Source organism: Anser anser (assembly GCF_964211835.1).
Source record: "Anser anser genome assembly, chromosome: 5".
Lineage (NCBI taxonomy): Eukaryota > Metazoa > Chordata > Aves > Anseriformes > Anatidae > Anser > Anser anser.
This window is the reverse complement of record NC_139725.1, coordinates 32,241,022-32,263,217: the sequence shown is the minus strand read 5'-3', so window position 1 is coordinate 32,263,217 and position 22,196 is coordinate 32,241,022. Positions and strand designations below refer to the sequence as shown.

Here is a 22,196-nt window from a genome sequence, read left to right as displayed (position 1 = left end):
TTCATTATTTTATTGTAATTAGAGTCCAAGTATTTCTTCTGAGCATTTTTATCATTAGGGTGATTCTGGCTTGGACTTTGAAGTTGGCTAGCCTTTCTCAAGCTAAATAAACATCTCTACACAATGCTAAAAATTGGGGTGACAGTGTCACTATCACAGCATGGTCCCAAAGGCAGGAATTAGCTTAACTCTGCTAAGTGACTTACTGTGACTTAAGAGCTATCCTTTATTTTTAACTAACATTTTCAGCTACTTTAGACTACAGAGACTAAATACCAAGCCATACAACATAGCATCAAGCTATTCATTTCCGTTGTAGAAATTATTTCAGGATATCTAGGGAACTGGACTGTATGGTCACTGACAGAATATGCATTTTTTTAATTCTCTGCTAGAAACTGATTTTGAAAGGCATTGAGGTTCTTGCTTCATGTGCCATTACTCTTAAAATGCAAGGCGTTACTGATGTCGAAATGTAAAGTATGTTATTCAGGAAAGTATTGGGCTATATTTCTTATTTATTCCCACAGCTGTTTGTTGAAGGGGGAGACTATCTCAAAGTTATCTACCTCACCAAATACCGATCAATGCTGTGAAGGCAATGCATCTGAGAAGTTGTCATCTGTAGGATATCCTTTCAGAAAAGTTAAAGATGTTTCCAGGGATGATGACCTTAATGATGAAAAAGGTATCTCCTTTTTAGTACAGAAGCAGCTAACTGAAAAACAAAAAGCATCCTCATTTAGAAGTAAAAAAGGAGCAGAAAGGGACTCTAATGATTCAGCTATCATGCCTCATACCAGTAAAAATTATCAAAAAATGGAAAAGCTGGATGATAGCACAGGGCAAGCTGGATGTCAAAAACAGACTTCTAAGGGCTCTTCTCCTGATCATTTTAAGGAGAAAGATGAGCCTCAAACCTTCATTACAGGGACAAGAATGACAAAAGCAAAGGTACCAGGAGATTTGAGTCAGCCTGCAAATAGCTATCTAGAACAAAACAGAGCTCAAGTATCCAATAAAAAGACTGGAATGGATATCAACGGGAAGCGCCGTAGTTCTTCTCCAGAAAATTTTGCTAAAGAAATGAAGAAAGAAGTAGTGTACGGAAACCTGCCATCATCACATCTAAACCAAACAGCCAAGAATCTGAAGAGAGAGCCAGCCTCAGCCTTTCATGAGAAATCGTCAGTGGAACAGCAGGAATTTCTGATGGTAGCAACATCAGTTGGAAATCTCACTAAGATGAACACACAGGCACCACTCTCTTACGCTGAAAAAAAATGGCACAGTGCTGAGCTGTTAAGTGCTGGAGTGTCCAAAACAGCCACAGATATGCTGGGGAACTGGCAAGAAGATGATGAAAATGAGATTTCTGATACTGACAGTTCCTATTCTGTAGATTCGCTCTCCTGTGCTTATGCAAAAGCTTTTGCTGAGAAACTGAAACAAGAAGATTTCAGCAGAAATAAATGTTTTGCCAACCCAGAAGATTCTGAGAGCGATGACAGTCAAATGTCACAAGACTCTTTGGTAGAAAAGGAAAATAAAGTCAAAATGCGAAATAAAAGCCAGTTTCACAAGTTAAAGGCCCCCCATCAGCCAGCTAGGCTTTACAAAAGCAGAACTGAACACCATCTTTCATCTTTGGTGACATCCTACGCATCACATAGGAGACTGGGAAGGGTCGAAAGAAGCTTTTCTCTGGACAGCTTGGGTGATGGAGAAGAAGTACCAGCAGAAGACCCAGTAGAAGAATCCAAATCTGATTCATCTGATGAAGTGCCAGCAGAGATTTTTTGGAAGTTACAAACTCCAACATCACCAACTATACGGACTGAGGAAGACTCTGAGTCCAAGATCTGCGATAGAGATACAGAAGGAACAAATTACGACCTGAAGCTGAGTAGTTCCTTCTATTTGGACACTAAATCACAGCCTGCTTCCAGTAATGCTTGCAAGCAGTTTCTGAAGGAGGCAACGGTCTCTTTTGTACAACAAGAAAGGTCACTCGATAGAAGACTATATTATGGTCTTCCTGTGGCTGCTCAGTCTTCCTGTGACTCAAAGGTTGAAATCGGCAGCCCCAGAATAACAGTACCTTCTTCCCATGAAAATCTGGAATTTCAAGATGCTCGTCTCTACTCTTTGAGCAAACCAAAGGGTTGGCTGAAGAAAGATGACCTAAAACAGTCAGCTGCTGAATTTTCTTTTGTTTCTGGCTCTAAGCAGATACACAGCATTACTCATTTATCGCATAGTATAAAGGAAATAAACTCAGCTTTCTCCTCTGACACATCAGAAATACCTTTACCTGAAACAACAACAGCTGCAAGCAGAGTTTCTGAGAATGGATCATTAAATAGGATTACTGAGGAATGGACAAATGCTAATGAAAATTCTCCCTTGGAATCTCAAGACGTAACATCCTCATTTGTTAGTTCAGTAGGACCAAGCTCTTCGTTTGTTTGCATTTCAGCAAAACCTGATTATTATGAACATTCAGTGTCAAATCATCCTGAACAAGAACAACTGAATGAATTATCTACTTACAGGTCTACCACTGAATGCACACAAACATTCGGCTGTTTGGAAAGCACCTCCACTGCAGACTGCTTGTCACTGGTACCTGGAAAAGAAGAGGATTCTCTCCAGAGAATTCATCCAGAGCTGCCAAAAGATCACAATCTGGAAAAAGCACCTTTTATTTCTGTGTTGCCTGTGCATGTTTTGGAGCAGAGGAATGGCTGTGTAGATTCAGATTTAGAAGATGATTTCTTCAGAAATATTGAAAAAGATGACCTAGATGATGACTACAATAACTTGACAGAACCAAAGATAACAGATTTGAACACTGGAAGTGCATCTGTCAATTCACCTGCTGCTGAATCTTACACAGGATTTGCTTATAACATGGCCTCAACACAAAGTTCTGCAGTAAAACAAGTTCAGTTTGGAAACCATGTGCAGCTTTTTCCAAGAAGGGAAATACCAACATGTTGTGATGAAGGTTTCTTTCTCAGTAACTTAACAAATCAGAACTGCTCTACAGGAAGCATTTATGAGCTTCAGGTATTGGCTAGACAAGGAGCAGAATCAGCTGTTACACTAGGTCTCCTCAGGTCTGGGGAGAGTAGTTTGGAAACAATGCAAGATACAGATTATGAACAAATATCTGCAGAAGAAATAACCGTAGGCACAGATTTTTCCTCAAAGAAGGTAACATATAAATGTAACCCTTTAGTTCTTGCTTACAGTGCAAGTTATGACCAATCTGCAACACCAGTAGAGTTGTCTCAAAAAGAGAAGATCTGTATGGAAACAAGCACAGATAGCTTGGCAGAGATTGTGACAGAAGCACCTTCATTAAGAGATGATGAAGACTACGAACCAAAGGATCCAGAGTTGTCTTCATCAAATCATTACGAATTCAAAAGCAAACCTGTTCCAAAAAATTACTCCCCTGAATGTGTGCTAGCAGATGGTCCTGTAGGCTGCTTATCCCAACATATTTCAGAAAAGTCTACATTGTGCGCTGACAATATAAAAGCAGAAAGCAGTGAAAGCAATTCTCAGGCTGTAGTTCAGAAGGAGTTTGTACCCAAATACAAAAACCTAATGGTAAATGAAGCAAGTTATCTCACGGTGAACGTAAATGGGAAGGACACTGAGTCCTTCCCTGCTGCTGTTTGTGAGAGTACAAATAATTTGCTCCCAGAATCCAATTCAAGTGTATTTTACCAAGCTTCATCAAAAGTTAATCTTTTTCAAAGTGCTTCTGAGACTGAAAATTGTGATAAATTATTGGAGCATGTCACAATAGTGAAAGGAGATTATGATGCTACATCTAATCATACTATGGAAGTCAGTACCACAAAAAGTTGTTCTGACATAGATTCCAACTGCCTTTGTACCACATGTTCTTCAAAATCAACAGGGGAGAAGAACAGTATGTATAAGCTGACTGACATTTCTGTGGAATTTGATGCAACTATTCCATTGGAAACAAAAACAAAGAATAAATCTTTACTTGAATCAAGAGAAGAGAAAGAAGCCTGTTTTGAAAGTGATTGCCCGGAGGACATTTTACTTGTTGAAGATCATGTAAACTCAGAATTGGGAAGAGTATTTGAATACAACACAAATAAGTTGGCTACTGTTTCTCAAGAGGAGAGCCTGTATATAAATAAAGAATACAAGTTTTTAAGAAACCCAGAAACTGATCCAGAAGAAGCTATAGTTCCTTATCAGAATACAAAAGCCAACACTGATGAAGAAGAGACAAAGTTGATGAATAGTGCAGTCAACTTAGAAAAAAACATGTTGGAAATTAAATCTGGACAGGTAGAAAGTTTACCTGAATACCCAGTACCCAAAGCCCAAAGTGTAACTGCAGATAGGAGTGCAGAGAATTTTACAAGCATCAGTCTATCTCAAAATCCAAATAAACTTACTGATATTGTAGCTTCTGAAGTTCAGTGTGAGGTTTATACAAACCTGTGCCTGACACATGAAGAGGCAGAGAAAGATGAATCACAGGTAGGTAGCACTGATGTGGAACACACTCAGGAATCAAAAGCACTCATGTGTTCTGATAGCTATGTTAAAACAAACAGCTTTTGCCCAAAAAAGGAAAGTGAGAAAATAGAAATTGCTGTTTATTCACCGGAGCTTTCTGTTTCTCCCCAAAACACTCCTTCAGCTGTGTGTTCCCACACAACAGATGTTACACAGGATATGTTAGGCTTCCTTGATGCCTGTGAAGGGCTTTTACAGAGAAACAGAACAATAGAAAATGTGTTTGATATGGAGGACGTAGCTGCAACAGGGCTAATCACAGGTAGGCAAGGAAATATTTTAGAAAAAAATGAAAACGAAAAGCAAGTAGAGTCTAGCAATTTAACTGAACATTTTATACCAAATTGCTTACCCCATGAAAACTTTGACCAGGAAAACAAGGTTAGTGAATGTGAAGTGACTGAGAGCGAAGAACAAATTATCATGACAAACACTGAGGGACCAATTATTATGAAGCAAGAAGACATATGTACAGACAAAAATGTTTTATTTCCTGAAGAGTCTCCAGCTTTGCATCAGGTGAATTGTGATAGAGATGACAAAGAAAAAATTTTAAATCAGTATGAGATCCCTGAAAGATACCTTACAGCTTCAGGACTAGAACAGAATATGCTGTCAGTAGATGATTCACAATACTGTGATCCTATTGAAATGAGTGAAGATCATGGCTCAGTGGACTCTGCTACAGATACAAGAAACACAGTGATGAAAGATATCGATGTATATGAATGTTCAGTTGATGATAGTATTAATATTGACAAATATACAATTGGGCAAGAATCTAAACGTCTCCACGTTAAAGAGGACAGCCACACGTATATGAGTTGCTCTGTGCAATATCCTGAGCATGGTACTTCAGAAAAATTGAATGAAAGTATCGTTAGAAAACATGAAATTTGTGGATTGGATTCCATAGGCTCCAGAGTTGTTGATGAGAAAGTGCATTTGATGAATCTAAATCAAATGGACAAAACAGACAGAGAAAGGCAGATGTTTTTGGAAAACACAGAGGAGGTAGAACTGATCATTTTACAAAACCTCAGTGAACTATTCCCTGAAAATAAAGACGGTTGCCATAATGACAGTAGACTAGATGAAATCTTAAGAGAAAGCCAGTGGGTGTCTACCAGCTTTTCTGGAAGCAATGAAGAAACCAGCAAGCAGCAAAATCCACCAGCAACACTGAAGTCTACTGAAAACATCCACAAAGATTCAGATAAAGACTCTCTGTGTCAGTCTGTAAATCAACTTTTCTATCTTGGAGTAAGTGATAATTCTCATGTTGTTCCAGATGTTCCCACTGCATCAGAAGGGCATACAAAACAGTCTAATAGCTGTGCTGGAACTGGAGTGGTTCTTCCTTACTATGAAACACTAGTGGAGAATGAAGTCTGTGTCAGTACTCCAGGTAAAACAGTCAACGAAGAGGGAGCTGACACATCTATTTCTGATAAAATTCAAAGTAGAAATGAAACTTTCCTGCAAAACAGGACCACGCTGGACAGACAGGAGGAAGAACCCTTTGTATTTAACAGTACACCCAATTCTGCACCTGGGCAACCTGTCAGTGAGAACAGCCCTTCTGTGCCCTATTGTGTGGGCGGTGATGAATCTGAAACTGTTGCACTTAAGCAAGGAGCAGAAGAAAATCCATTTTCCTTGGAAAAAATAGATTCGTCTGAAGACATAATTCAGGATATTAGCAAGTCCCATGAAGAACCCAGTGTGGATTTAATGGTTAACAAAATATCAAAAGACTGCTTTAATTCCATAGAAGAACAATATCAAGAGGAAAAGGATACCATCATGCCTGATTCACTGCACTTGGATAATTCGAACCTGCTTTCTTCTTCAGAGAAAGAAGCGATGGAAGATGCAGGGGAAAAAGCAAAGCATTCTACACTGGAAATCTCTTCTCAAAAAACGTTTCACAATATTAACGTGACTGAGACAGAACTTCACTCAGGGAGTCTATCACAACGTGATGACGAGGAGAAATGCTTAAACACAAGTTGTAGTATAACAAGCAGTAAAAATGATAATGCAGGGTTTCCTGGTATATCTGGATATCAGCATGAGCCAAGAGGAAATGAGGGACACAGGACTTCAGAAGAGTGCTGTGTAGACTGTCCAGAGAGCCCCATTTCTGAGAACATTTCTACCCTTTCAGAAAGTCTGAACAAGTCTCTGTGGGAAAATCCACATTCTAATAAAGAGCTTCTAAATTACAAGAGCAACCCTCGTCTCACGCATAGCCCAGTATCATTTGCAGATTTTTTGTTTGACAGCAATGGAGACAAATGTAAAAATGATGCTGTTCTCCCTGAAGAAACAAAATACTTTGAAAGAGAATCAACTGATTTAAGTGTATCTGTAACTTTTCCTGATGTTTCTCAAAAAGGAGATGAAAGGAATAATAATTCTGCAGTAACAGAGGCCACAGATGCTCGGAATAAAAAAATCCCTGAAGAAGCTGTGGGAACAGATCAAAATGGGAAAATAATTCAAGGTTCTTTCCAGAATTGCAATGATACTAAAGAAAACAAAATGCACGAGTACTTAGAGCACTACAGTAACACTTCTAGTATGGCTGTACCAGAATCAGGCATGCTTGCTTTTCAAAGCCTAGGGAAGATTGGCAGTAAAGAATTCAAGTGTCTTCCAACCTGCTTCGCAGAAGATGCTCCAACAGATAAACTGTTTCAAAGCTCTAAAAATGTCAGTGCTTTCAATACTTGTTTACTTGATGACTCAAAATCTCTAATATTTAGTCATCTTGAGGACTCGCTTCAGGACACCATTTTAACCGAGCAAGTATCCTCAGGTTCTGCAGATGTGCAGTCTGTGAAAGAAGATTTTCCCCAAACATGTGCAAAAGTTAATTACCCATCCTTAACAGCATTTTCAGAATGTTCTTCAGCTGCAGATATAGACCATGGTGTAACTGGCACGTGTGGTATTTCACATACCAGTATATTAAAACATCCTCCATTTGCTGTTTTACAAATGCAAGACACTCAGTCTGATAAGTCTGTGGTCTTTGATGAGCCAGTACATGCTTCAGGAAGTATTTTACTTTCTCTTGCAAAAGAAAACAGGCATTATCCAGTATCAGACACAGACTCTACTTTGTATGAAAATTCCACTGTAGATGTGGAACCTATATATGGAAGTAATTGTCAACAATTTGACAATGATAACAAAGTTGATCAGCACCACTGGGGTAAAGTTCTAGCACAGAAAGCTTGCACGGAACACACAAAGAAAGTTTCGGGTGATGCTGATTCTCTGTCATTACCATCATTACCTCTTTGGGATACTGGGAGGTCAATTCTGGTTAAAGAGGGACAAATGAGAAAAATACTTAATAGAAATGAGGAACAACTGCATTCAAGTACTGAGGCTGAACAATCTGTAGTGAAGAAAAAGCAAAGAAAAACAGTAAATAGAGAAGCTGAAAGGCAAACTAGGGTATCTTCAAATTCTACAAGTGAATTAATAGACCCACAAGATGGAACAGATACATATTTTCCAGGAGATGTTAACGTGGATCCTGAACACATGTGCGATTCATTTGGTCCAGCAAAGAGCAGAAGCAGTGATCCCAGACAACTGTATCACACTGTTTTAGGTTTTGAAAAAAGTCCTGCAGATCTGCAAGGCAATTGTCATTACGTGCCTACAGGTGGTGCTAATCCAGGTCAAACAAATACAGATGGTAGAAAACGGATTTTACTTTGCAAAAATAATGCAGATTCAAGTATTGATGCTGATGCAGACAGTTGTTCAACAACAGGAGATGATACAATGAAGAATGAGACTCTGAAATCAGAAAGACTCAAGTTTTCTTTAACGAATAATGAAACGAACCCCTTAAAATTTTTAACAGAAGACCATGATTTGCCTACGCAAGAATCCAAATTGGTACAATTCAGGAGCAAAAGGTCATGGTCTACTACCCAGAATACAAACAGCTGTAAACAAAGTGAACAGAGACCTTATCTACAAAGTCATAGACTATCAGCCCCAGCTATTGCTGTGTTCTCTGATCTAGATTATACTTCTGAAGCTTCATCTAAGGTAGATCATTTGTTATATTCTGCATCTAAATCGTTACAAGATTTAAATATGAGTGTAGAGCCTCCATCACCAACTGAAGATGATCTTCACGGAATTGAAAGATTTTCAAAGCAGGAATCAAAGAACTTTCTGCAGGTTAAATCTAAACCCAGATTTCAGCAAAGAATGACACAGACTAAGAAGCTTGCAAACTGTGATCTAAAAAATGTACATTATGCAGCAAGAACCCAAAGCAGCCAGTCTTTAAAAGACAGTACTGTTCATTCTTCATCTTTACTGCATACAGCTTACAGCTCTGTGGGTGCAGAAGAAAATACCCATTCAAAGAGCAGTTCTGTAGCTCAGTGTAGTGAAGGGAGAGTTGAAGAAGCTGGATACCAGCCAGGAACAGATAAGTCTTCACACGACAATAAAGATGCAATGCATTTTAATTCAAGTGATATCAACCCGTATATTCATCCGTGGCAACAAGATGAATTGTGCAAGATTGGTTGGAAGCAGTATGTTTTTGGAAGTGCAAGTGATGTGTCTTGCAATCAAATGCCTTTAAACCTGGACAGTCGTAAAGTTACTAGATGTTCCAGTGTGGACAATGGATTGAATTCTCAGAATTCTCCTTTTCATTCTCATCTCAGTTCATATGCTACTGCGAAAGTTTTGTCGAGCACTTTAAGCAGCATTGAAGGTCTTCAAGGATGGGATGTCAGACAAGGCTTTGAATCTGCTTACTCAAGTGACAGTACCAAGCAGTATAGCAATGTATCCATTAAAACACTGAAAACTAATCCAGAAAATAACACCGCTGAATTTGTGAACCCTTCTGCGCATCCTGGTAACTCTGCAATGCAGGTTGATGAAATTGTGCTATTATATCCTTCTGAGTCAGAAAGGTCTTCCAAAAAATCACCAGGGATTACATGTGAGCAGGGAACACAAACAGTGGCTACAGCACGGTATAAAAGGCAGAGAAGACACCAGAGAAGCTACACAGATGTTTCTGCCAGAAAGCAGGAAACAAACAGAGATTTACTTCAGCAACATTCTTCTTGGACAAGTATGCAGAACCTGTCCATGCACCTGTCACAGCTTATCCAGAACACTTCTGAGCTGTTGGGAAACCTCTCCCAACAAAATATTATAGACAATGAACAAAATGCCAAAATAAGGCAAAGAAAAACTGAAGAAGGTGCAAAAGCTGCTAGATTGGATAGCTGCACTCAAACTACAGCAGATATAGGCACTCAAACTGAGATTTTGGAAGAACCTCAAAGCAAACATGAAGAAAAACAAGTGCAGGTAAAAATGGAAAATGAACTGAGGGCAGCTCGAGCAGTAAGCGGTGATTTGGAAGGAGTAGGTGCAGATGTAGGTAAGGTTCCCAAAAGGAAGGAGGAAACTCTTGCTCTTGGAGAAAGAGCACAAGAACAAACAGAGATGAGAAATCTGGACAATCCTGACTTCCATGACAGTCTTGACAGCATTTTAGAAGATTCCTTTATGCGTCTGCCTTTCTTACCCAGAGCCTCTACTCCGACCTTAGATTTTCAAAAAACATCATTAAACACACAGCAGAACGCTGCATTTGCTAGTACCAGAGTTTCATCTGTCACATCATCTTCACTGAGTTCAGGGAAAGATGATTCTTCATGCACTGTTGTTAGCAGCCCTACTAATAGCACCTTTCAATCTCCAGCATCTTATACTCAGGATAAAAGAAGTGTCAATGAACCAGAGGTTCCAGTAGAAAGAAAACTTCATTACAAAAATACGCTGTTAGTGGATAGGGCCTCCTCTCCTATTCTTACTCTTAGTGCTAGCCCCAAAAGCCAGAATGCTTTCAGTAAGCCTACCTGCTCTATTAAGGAACCTTTTGGATATTCCGGTGACACTTTAAGTCCCCTTCACAGTCAGAGAAAGAAAAGGTTGGGTCCGCAGTCTGGCACAGAACCTCACATGGACAATTTTTCACAGACTGAAACAGATAGCGAATCAAGCACTTTTAGAGACAGCAAGGGCGTAATAAACACATCTGGAGGTTTCTCAGATAAGAAAGCGCCCAAAAAGTTTTTAGGAAAGGATGGTTCAGAAGATGTGGAACAACAGCGTAGATACACTGTTGGCGCACACACTACAATTTGCGCAAAACGACTATATCACTCCAGTAGTATGTTAGAGGTCTCTGGCCATACAGAGGTTTTAACAGGTGATGTTAGAGACTGCAATCCGCTGGCACGTTCACTTCATTGCACATACATCACAGGGGGAGGAAGAGGTTCTTTAGGTGGAATTAGACATGAAAATTATGTTGGTAATTCTGATTCTGCATTGATTCACAATTACTCACCTCCAAAATCTGACTTACTTTTTCATCAAAAAAGTAGTGCCACGTGTTTAAGTAAGGCAAACATTAACGAGTCCTCAGAACCTCTGGTAGAAGCATCTTCTCTACAATTCCGTGACTTCTGGAAAAATGAAAGCAGCTGCCCTCTCCTCTCTGATGTGAGTGATGTGCAAACTTCCTTCCAAGATGACAACACAAGTTCTGTCACTGAAACTGAATGTGACACTGAAATTCCTGTGAACAAAAATACTTTTGTAAAGCCTTATAGGCCTCGGAGCTACAGTCTTCGTGACTTACCCATACACAATAAATTCAGCAACTGGTGTGGTGTGAAGGGCAGTCCTCCTCCTTCGTTACTCAGCCTGAGTGGCAGTGCCACTGACTTACAAAGTCAGGCAGAAACTAAGCCTGGAAGCAAACAAGCAACGGAAATAGAAGGGAAATCCCAACTTTGTGACAGCAGAAGCAGAGAGATTGAGAGGCTTCAGAGAGAACGTGCTCAGATTATGTCTGGCATACACTTGGATCTGCATCAGCATCCCCTTAGTGTGGAACTGACCGAAGCAAAGCTGAATTACGGCATTGGGGAAACAGACGCGCTGCTGAGGGTTCTGCAGAGTGGAACTGCAGATGACCTGATGGCCATTCCAGTAAAGCAACAACTTTATGAAAGGTAAATTACTTAGAGTTGTATTAAGTATTTTGAATTCACTTCGCGTACAACCTCATGCAGCATAAATAACACACAGTAAAGGGCACTTAATCACTTGGTCGCACTGAGTGAACTGTATGTGAAGAGATACAGTATTGCGATTATTTTATATATAGTTAAATAATGCATTTAAAATTTAGAGGTTACTTAAAGGAAACAGGGACAAGTATAAGAGTCAGTGTAATTCAAATCTAATGTCACCCCACTCTTAAAATTTCCAGTAGCTCTAAGAGTGATCATGCGTACCTGGTGACCATGCAAGTGCATCCTGTTTACGCATCTCATGCTTCTGTGAATAAATGTTGCTGTGTGAATATCCAAAACTAACATTTAAATACCCATAAATACACAAAATGAATTATGAAAAAAATAAGTTCCTAAATTGTGATTGGATTATAGAACTGTTTTGGAAATCGTAACTAAAAAAAACAGGAGGAGCTACGTTATTCTTCTTCCTCACGTTTCCTTTTCAGACATTACAAGCCCTAACCAAGACCTTTGTATGTATTTCTTACTGTTATAAAAGCAGTGGAGTTTTAGAACTTCTGCATCTCTTAGCATGTGACTGAAGGGGGTACTTGCAGGAGGAGTGTACCTTATTAGATTCCTATAATTCTTACATTACAAAGCTACCTAGTATTTAAGGCTTTAAAAAAACAACCAAACAGAAATTGTAACTTTGCAGGGTGCACTTTGTTACTCTGTGTTTCTCTGACAGACACATGAGGACTATTGAAATCCTGAGGAAGGAAAGAGAGAAAAGGCTGCAAAGATACCACAGAAGCCGAAGTCTGAGTCCTCAAAAACATTTCAGTCTGTTGCAAACACTGGATGGTAGTCACAGGGATCTAGAGCTCCCTAGCAGACGCCGAGAATATCTGCAGCAGCTGAGAAGAGATGTGGTGGAAAATACAAGGTAGGACATTAGAAACCTCCCTTTTGACTTGATGAACGTTAACAGTGCTCGCAATGTGTGTGCACTGATGAGACTCCTGTGGCAGTTGTCTCAGGATACTCAGTTGTCTCTCAGGAGAAACACGTGCCATTATTCAATTAATTGAAATCTTCCATCAAGTTTATTTCAGTTTATAACAAGAACCTGATTAATGCATATAATATATAGGAAAGCCAAGGATTCAGTCTTGGCTCATTATATACTGTTATATTGTTATATTATGTGTGTTTTCTCCCACTTACCTATCCTTACAGAGTTCAAGAACCGAAAAGAAGAAGCATTCAGCACCCTTCAGAGATTGAACTGATGCTCAGAGACTATCAGAAGGCACGAGAGGAAACCAAAACTGAGATTGCACGAGCTAGGGACAAACTTCGGGAGAGAGCTGAGCAAGAAAAAAGACGTATAAGGGAGCAAATATTTTCTCAGTTACAGAAGGTGAGCATTACAGAGGAAATTTTTTCGCATTGTACACATCAATGCATGTTTTTTAAAGAAACTTCTGTGGTTCAGTAATTCTCCTGTTTGACATAATGCATAGAAAAGCCAAATAATTAAATGGAAATTTGTGCTTAAAAAAATCTTAGTAATACTGAATTGATGTACTGCTCATCCTTCTGAAGTACATCTTTCTGGAGCTGTTGTTTCTTGAGCACAATTTTTCTGCAAGAAACTTTTGTTTTCTCATTGGATCAAGCTTACAGAGTCATCCTTCTGGGCACATGCCCAGTCTTTGGAAAACTTTGAAAAGGTAAACTGAGTTTATTTCAGCATGTACTTAAACAGAAAGGACATAATTGTTGTTGGTGTTTTTTCTGTTTTTTTTTTTTTTTCTCTTTTTAGACTGTTCTGTGTATGCATGTTTAACTTGTACTTTTATTTCTGCATTTTGTTACCCATCTTGCACAGTCTGTGTGTGTGAATTTTTCATTGTTATTCAAGGACAATACCTTGTTGGGAGGTACCTCTTCTGTCCAGTTACTGACTGTACTTTCATGCCTTAATCTTCGTCACTGCCTGAAAATGCAGCATTAGTCATAGCTGCAGACTTCCTCTCCTCGTATGTGCATATGTGGTGAACACTCATTTCATTGCTGTCCACCCTTTTAAGGCACCTAGAATTCAGGCATCACCAGTAGATGACTGGATCTTGCTATTTACTTATGACCAGATCTTATCTGCTTCCACATCTGTTGTATGAAACATCAAAGTACTTCAACTGAGTTGAAAAAACAAAACTTAAAACCACCCTTGAAAGTATAAATCTTCTTGCAGTTCTCAGTATTTTCTTATTAAGTAATTTGTTCTTCATCTCTTGGGCTGGCATTGACTGGTTGCATTGGTTGCAATAAAACCTTCAGTATTTATCAGCTACATTTGACCAGCATGTTATGCCAGGCAAAAAGTAACAAATGAGACTAAAAAAAAAGATCTTTTTAAAATATTCGTTTCCCCTTAAACATCGTAGAATTGGTTTGATAGCTTGGAATCTTGTAGCTGAAGAGCAATGTTAGAATTATCCAGATTTTCCTAGACTGGTGGGTTTTACAGGGTGGTTTGCTCTGTAGCTCATAAAATCTTACTGGTTCAAACGAGCCTGCTTGTTTAATACCTTCTGTATTAAGCAAAAAGTAACAGCCTTTGTCCTGTCAATACTCCTTGAAAGAAATCAGACTCCAGCTTATTCCTCTTTCATCTTTTAGTGCTGTTACTGATTTGACTAGGTGTTGTGCAAGGTAAGTTCGCGTAGTTTGATTTGTGACACTGTGACGTCTATTACAGGAAGAAGCAAGGCTGAAGACTCTCGCAAGTACAAGCACTTTATGTACAGAATCCAGCCTCAGCCTCTCCTCTGGCCCAACGTCTGGTTACAACAGTAGCAATACTGCTGCATATGCTGCCAGTAAACTCAGCAGCTGGGATGGACAGGTGAGAAAGAACTGCCTTGTGAAACTGATGTCTCCTAATGCTTCCACAGTAACAGAGAACAAAACCTTTTTTTCTGATGGGTCATATTCTGTCGCAGCTATCAAGCAGGGCAAGTTTGTGTCAGTAGTGCACAGACGGGTTACAAGGGGTAGAGTATTACCACGTAATTGCCAGAGTACAGTGACTCTCTTATTTTTCTGAGATCTTTTTTTTTTTTGTTTAAATGTAAGAGCCAGTGTGTACTGTTGACATTAATGCCACTATCTGTCATGTTTTAGAAAGAAAGAGCATTTGCTTGTGGTAAACCAGAATCTGGTATTTTCACTGTGCCTCCCTCAATGAAGAAAGATGCACAGATTGATTTGAGAGTTTGTGTGTGTAAACATGAACTTGTAAAGTACTTTTTAGAGTAGGCTCCTATGCTAGCTTGTCACACTTGGTTTGCTAAACTTCCAGAGTCGAGCTACCCTTTCTTAACCTAGTGAAAGGCAAAGGAGTTATCCCATGATAAAGAGAAAATTCCAATCTTGTAAAGCAGGTTTGTTAGGAATATTCCACTTGCTGTGTAACATTTTATTTTTCCTGGTTCAAACCGAAAGCCCCCCTTTCTGCTCTTTCCTAAACCAGGTTTCTTCTGGAAATGCATTGCTTTCAAAAGATGCACGAGGTCGTTCAGCTGTTAGAAACAGTCAACTTTATATGTTAGAGCAACTAGAGAAGGATTCAATGTTGGGTAAGTAAATCATACATTTGCTTACGTTTGAGTTGTATCCCAAAACCAAATGATATTTGTTATTTATGTAAATCCAAATCTAATTTGATTCTAGTATTTTGAGGCTGTCTTTCTATTACCTGAATTCAGAAAAATACGGTCCACCAGTAGCTAGAGTTTGGAAAAGTAAATGGAGATTTGGTTCTTTTGTTGTTGTAACATAATTGTATAGGCTTTGGAGGGGGTGGGAGGAGAATTTCTTGAGCAAACCAAAAAAACATGGGGCTAAGGCTGCAAAGAATATAGGACCATACATGCAAGTTGTTATTTTTATCCACAAAATTCATGTTGTTTATTCTTCTTTAGATTGTTAGCGTGTATGTGGTTAATAACTTTTAAAGTTGAGTGATGTAAAATATAACTGCAGTGTAATTACCAACACCCAGATTGTCAAGACCAATAATAATATTATCAGTCGTTCATCAGGATTGTGTGGATCAGTTGCAGTAACAGAGGGTTTAAATCCCTGTAAACTGCTTAATATTACACCTTCTGCACCGATTTAGTGATTGTTTTCTTCTTTATATTTTCCACTTATGACTTTTTATTTTGTCTCCTGCAGAAGCCAGCAGAATTCAGCCACCCCTTCCTTCTAGTAGCATCAGCTGTAGGTTCACCCATGGGTTAACTATTTCAGTCAGCTCCTCTTCAACAAAAGGATACCAAGATTTAGCCAAACATATCTTGGCCAATGCTACCACTGAGGTAAGTAAATAAGTACTTTTTGCATTTTCCTCTATCTCCTACTGGAAGTTGTACTGAAAGCATTATTATTTTACACTCCCAGCAGCTACTTGTTAGGTACAGAGGGGGACAGTGATCAGTTTTAAACGTGGGGGAAGTTGAGGCAGGCTGTCGCAGTGGAAGAGCATTTCAGAAGAGACTGTTGCACGTTAGCTGAAATGTTTGAGTGAATCTGGTGAAAGTGCTGAACTGAGCTCTTCTAGTTCCCAAGGATTTGTACAGTGCAGGTTTTATATATATCTGTGTGACCACGTATGACTGTGTAGCCAGAAGGAAAGCATACAAACTTCATGTTTCAGATCTGACAGAATCACTTGATTTGGAGATGTGTGCTACCCCCCTCTCTGTTTTCTCACAGTAGCCTCGGCTATTGTATTGGTTTAGGCTCATATAAATCCTCCTTCAGCAGAGAACATGAGATGCAAGTCAGGCTGGCTGTTAATACTCCCAAAGGATTACTAGCACTATAAAGCTAAGTATTTATTGTAAAGCCAAATGAGTAGCTTGAGTAGAAGACAATGTATAATTTATACAACTTTATCTTACCTGTACATTTGTCATTGTTTTCTAAGGTAATGGCAGCATGCTCTCAGAACCTGAGGAATCTCTACACATGCCAAGCAGCAGGTGGCTGGAAGTAAGCTTATGGCAGGTCTTTATAATGGGAGATTTTTAATGCAATTTACCCTTTTTTGTACCAAGACTTTTCATTTGTGTTTGACAGATACCAGTGTACAGAAAAAGAGGTGCTGGTTTACTACAAAGTCTTCCCTTCGGCAACAAAGCATGGATTCTTGGGAGCAGGAGTGATAGAAAGACCTCTCCCGTCTGTGTGGGGACTAGTGAGAGATCCTGGCAAAAGGCATCTGTATGACAGAACCATCAACACAGCTCGAATACACAAGAAGGTAACCAGCCACATCCAGCTGGGTGAGTACCAACACAAACAACTGACCAGCACTATCATTAGGTACTTTCTCAGCTCAGACTGTCAGCCAGGAAGAAAGCTAGAGGCATCTTATTTCAAGTTTTCTGGTTTGAATAAATAATTTCATTATGTAATAAGGGAACTTCCCTTTTGCAAGACTTGTTCCAAGTACAGCTTGTATTAAACAGATGCTGCAGCAGTACAGATAGAGGCAGTGGTTTGAAAGTCAGAAGATCAGCAGAATAAATCTTTAGGGGCTTGGAAAAGTAGTATCTTAATGACACATTGTTTATAGCATATTAGCTAGAGCAGCTGCAACAAGGAGTTAAAATGCATTTGTACAGTTTAGGGGTTGGGGGAGGTTGTGACAAGTTAAAGTTGTCCGCCTAATTCCTCCTTTCTTTCTTTCTTTCTTGGATGCTTTTTCCACAGTATATTTAGTGACCGATACCTCACTGTGTTACCTAAAGCAACCCCGGGACTTCTGCTGCATCACTGTAGAAGCCAAAGAGGTAAAATGCATGTTTTCTCTGAGTAACTCTTCTAAACTCATGGTTCAAGGACAGAAGGAAGAGAAGTTAGTGCTGATAATTCCAGAAATGGCAGCGGAGGAAGAAAAGCTATGCTGATATGACACAAGTGAATTATGTATAAAATCCACTTGCAAGTGACAATCATGAAGCAAGCCCTATTAGGCAGTAACATAATTGTTACAGCTTATTCTGATCACAAACAAACAGGATTCTAGCAAAAAAACAAGAGCTTATTTAATAAGTAATATGAGAAATATGTGTCACAGTAAACAAAACATTACTGTATGCATAAAAAAACCTCAAGTTGTCTTCTTCACACTTTCTCATGTGCAGGAGAACTTGTCTGTCTTGGCTATTCAGTCTGTCTACGATGCTTCAATGCCTCACCCTTGTAAAGACGTGGTGAGAGGGGAAATTCTGCCAAGTGCCTGGATACTGGAACCTGATGTAGTGAATGGAAGAGAGATCACCAGAGTTATTTACATGGCACAGGTAAGATTTTGCGGTATGTCCAACTCTGGATGTAAAAAGCTGTTACACTTCAGAGGTAGGAAGTAACCAAAGATATTTGTGTATATATATATACACACACACACACACTATAATATATATAAAATACATTATATATATATTATGCTATATATAATAGAAATATATCAGTATATATTTTATATATATTGAGTATATATATACACACATATATATATATATATGTATATATACACTTCCTGGAGCATAGCATAAGAATTGTATTAAGTGACCATAGAATTCACCTCCACCTCATGCCCTGAATTACCGTACATCATGTTAGATAGCAGTTTTAGGACAGTGCTTTTAAGCATATCATCCCATGTTTTTACAGCACCTCAACCTCCATCCTTGGACACCAAGGCTCTTATATAAGTGCTTATTTGCAATTTTAGTATGTTACATTCTCATACGGTGAGCCAGTAACTGATCCATCCAGTGACAGAGACTGGAGAGTCCTGTCTGCATTTTCATCTTGTTATAGACATACAAGTCCACCTCGGTTATGTTATTTTCAAAATGCATGGCAATGCTTACTGTTAACTTTCTTCAACAAAAGTCATTAAATCTGTGCACCTAACAGGTATAAAAGAGAAGTCAAGACAGGGATTGCAGTTAAGAATTAGAAGAGACTGCCATCATACATTTATTGCAGTCAGCTGAGAAGTAGGCTGCATTTGATACAGCAGTTCCAAGCACCTAGAAACATCCAGAACAGAACACCATGCTGTACTATTAACTTTAAAGGGCTCAACTTAGAGATAATTTTAAAGAACTAATTCTATTTATAGGTTTTTAGGATACAATTTTTAAAACATTAGCTTTAAATAATTAGTGTATGCCTATGTAATGTATATGCATTTCACAATGTTATGTAATTTTATATTGCTCTTTAATTAATACATGTATATGCATTTTCAGCAACACTGTTTCAAACTAGCAATACTTAATCTAAGCTCAAACTCAAAACCAGTGTGGGTGGGAAAGCAATATCAAATATGTCAAGCTTTGAATGTCTATAGAGTATTGGGAAGAAAAAAAGATATAAACCACCTTGCAAATTGCAGCATGAGAGCTATTCCAGGCAGGATAAATGTTTTGTACAAAAATGGGTACAATACGCCCACAACCACATGCCTTTCTTCTGCTTTCTACAGGTGGATCTTGGTGCTCCAGCTATCCCAGCAAGGCTCCTGAGTTCCATTGCAAAGCGCCAGCCTCTGGTCATTGCTCGACTAGCACACTTCCTTGCTAGTTAGCATTTAGAAGAAACCAGAATATTTAAAAGCATGTGAAAGATCATCAAGAGACGCAAGCATCCGTAAGGGTGATGTAAAATACTGGCTCGTAAGACAGGCACAGTCAAACCTTACTTGAGGAGTCTCGTTGGTAACTTTGGACTATACAAAGGTACAGTTTAAAAAAAAAAAAAGGATCATTTTAGCAAATGCTGCTTAGAAGAAACCCAGCAACTTTTTAATAGGGAACCTGTCTTTCTGGAGACAGATGTGGAAGAAATCCCTTTGGAGCAGTTAGGAAGGTGTGCTGCCTCTACCCACAGCAGAGGAAGAGAATTCTGTTTATCATATCCAGGATTTTACATACAGAAGTGTATTACTTTGTTTTAGTTTTTGAGGAGTTGTTATAAAGATCAACATTCTCTCTTCAAAAAAGTTTAAGCAGTGGTGAGAAAAAAGCAATGGAAACAATGAAACGCACTAAAAACTGCAAACAGCACACAGGTGGCTTGAGAGCTTTTATAAGTTCTTAAGCAGAAGTGCAAGACTACTTCCTAATGCTGAGATAAGTATCAAATGCAGAATTCCTCAAACAGTAATGATATAGACCACTTGCCAGGCTGAATGATTTACTTCCCCTTGAAGGGAAGTCAAAAGCAGCACGATATCCAGTAGTCACCCTACAACCTGGTTAGATTTTTCTCAGCTAGTTGGCTGACTACTTCCAGTAGACAGCATAAGGTGTTTCAGATTGCCACTACACTATGCAGCAATAGTGGAAACCGCCACACCTCAGGACACAGTTCTACTGCACTGTAGATTTAGGTGCTTTGAAATAGAGAAACCAAACCGACATTTGTAAACAATAAGACTTTGTCATTAATAGGGAATAGTACTGAGTAATCAGCTTGTTGCTAGAATTTCAATCCTGCAAGTGAGTAGCTCCAGCACTTTTCCATAATGGCTTTTTCCACCTGCCTTTCTATACTTAAGCATACCCAAAAGCATTAAGAATTGAAAATCTAGCGCAGACCACATTCTTACCATCACGCTTCCGTTCACAACATGAACAGCTGTCTTCACAGCAGCGAATCCAGAGTCTCCCCATTCAATTACCTCATTTCTGTTGAACTTTGTCCAACAATCCTGTTGTTAGGCTTTACATGCTTGGTCACACATTCCAAAAATGAAACAAAACCACAATCAAATATCTAAATAACTTCATTTAGTTCTTCAGCACAACAGTAGAGAATCATTTAGATATCTAAGCAATAAAAGCTGCTATAATATTCTTTCTTTAGCTCAAAAAAAGCCCACATTGTCCAAGAAGCTGTTGCACTTGAAATTTGTTAAGTGAGAAATGTGTATTCAAGCATCCACCTTACCAGAGTCGGCCTCTGCTACTTTAACACACTTACTTTCAGTAAGACTTATCTTCCCAGCAGACAATGAAGCTAGTTGTGCTTCTCACCTTTGTGTCACAAGCTGAGATCTACTTTTAACTATATCCTTGCACAGGTGTAATTTTGGCTCTCAGCTTCTATGTTACTTCCTGTCATGAATAGATTAAGTTCTAAAAGAGAAGATAGTAGCTGTTTTAAATTGATATTTAAGAAAATAGCAGTTTTGAGGCATACCAGTGCAAGGCTCTTTCCCCCGCCCTTCCCCAGACTACACCAGGTAGGATAATAGGTTTCACTTATAAATTTGCTTTGCTTTTATCTTTAGGTGGTCCTGGTTAAAAGTTACCACCGCTATATTACCATTCCCTTTTGAAGAGACTCAGCCTTTTCTTAAAAACCTGCCAAACTGAGTCATGGCGTGGTTTGCTTCAAGCGTTACGCATCTTCCATGGCCCCAGCAGCTGCACAAAAAGACACCTTTTCACATTTGCAACCTATCATACCTTTTTGTGGGAAGCAAAAATAAAAAAAAAAAGATTGCATAAGGCAATATATAAAAGCCCTAGAAAAAGTGAGTGGAAACTGCAGCACAGGGTATTGGCTTTGGTCCCTGTGCTGCTTCCAACAGATTTCAGGCAGAGGTGAGGGAGGTCTTCATACACTCTACAGGAGATTTGCTCAGTGCTTCGCTTCTTTTCTTTTATTTTGGACATGGCACTAGTGTTAAAGCAGTTTTGTAGGAAAAACATCAAGGGGGACTCCTGTTGGTCAACGATACCAGTGCCTATGAAGGATAATGTCTTATTGTACAGTGCATCAGATGTTTATTTTTATATATACATAAGATTGTTTTTTCTATGTTTACAAATTAAGTTATTTATATATGCTTGTTTTGAAACGTTTTTATATGCTATCAAAGCTAATTTTTATTTTTATCGGTATTAATGTAACTTTTTTTTAATACAATCTTCAATTGATACTAAAAAGCCTATTTATATGAATGTTTTCATTTGCAAATATAACATTTTATGGTACCTGTTAATGTACGGCATTGGTTTGTTTGGAAGGAAGAAATAAAAACCTAGCAGATACCTAATCTGTTAATCTACAGTGGGAAAAACCCAACTTCCTGTAAATTACTGCTGAGCAGTAGATGATCAGACCAAGTGTATTGTACCACCTACTGTTGCATCTCTGCTCTTAATCAAGATTGCTATTTTCATATCCACAATAAATGGTATTTTCTACACAAGAAAAAACATGCACCCTGTGGTATTTTGCTCTAGTTAAGATACCTGCCTATGGAACTGTACTTACACAGGAAGAGGTGCTGTCCAAAGTGGACATTTACACTGGATTAAGGAAAAAACATAAGGGCTAGCTTGTGATATATGTTGTAGGGATCCTACTTCTCCAACTACAAATTTGTGGCACATACGCCAAGCAGCCAATCAC

At 38.8% G+C, this 22,196-nt stretch overlaps 1 protein-coding gene across 14 annotated transcripts in view; it reads left to right on the top strand.

The window, feature by feature from the left end:
• The window catches only part of STARD9 (StAR related lipid transfer domain containing 9), a 106,839-nt gene extending 84,839 nt beyond the window's left edge, over window positions 1-22,000 (top strand). For 10 of the 14 annotated variants that reach the window (XM_083837519.1, XM_083837525.1, XM_083837521.1 and 7 more), the window contains 11 exons: window positions 531-11,672; window positions 12,430-12,627; window positions 12,921-13,104; window positions 14,449-14,595; window positions 15,223-15,328; window positions 15,930-16,072; window positions 16,684-16,748; window positions 16,836-17,041; window positions 17,472-17,551; window positions 17,906-18,064; window positions 19,258-22,000. In XM_083837519.1, the coding sequence (XP_083693645.1) occupies window positions 531-11,672; window positions 12,430-12,627; window positions 12,921-13,104; window positions 14,449-14,595; window positions 15,223-15,328; window positions 15,930-16,072; window positions 16,684-16,748; window positions 16,836-17,041; window positions 17,472-17,551; window positions 17,906-18,064; window positions 19,258-19,359 (12,532 nt within the window). In that variant the 3' untranslated portion in view covers window positions 19,360-22,000. The other 4 variants (XM_083837514.1, XM_083837516.1, XM_083837515.1 and 1 more) reach the window with 4 other exon arrangements.
• The last annotated feature ends 196 nt before the right edge of the window (window positions 22,001-22,196 follow it).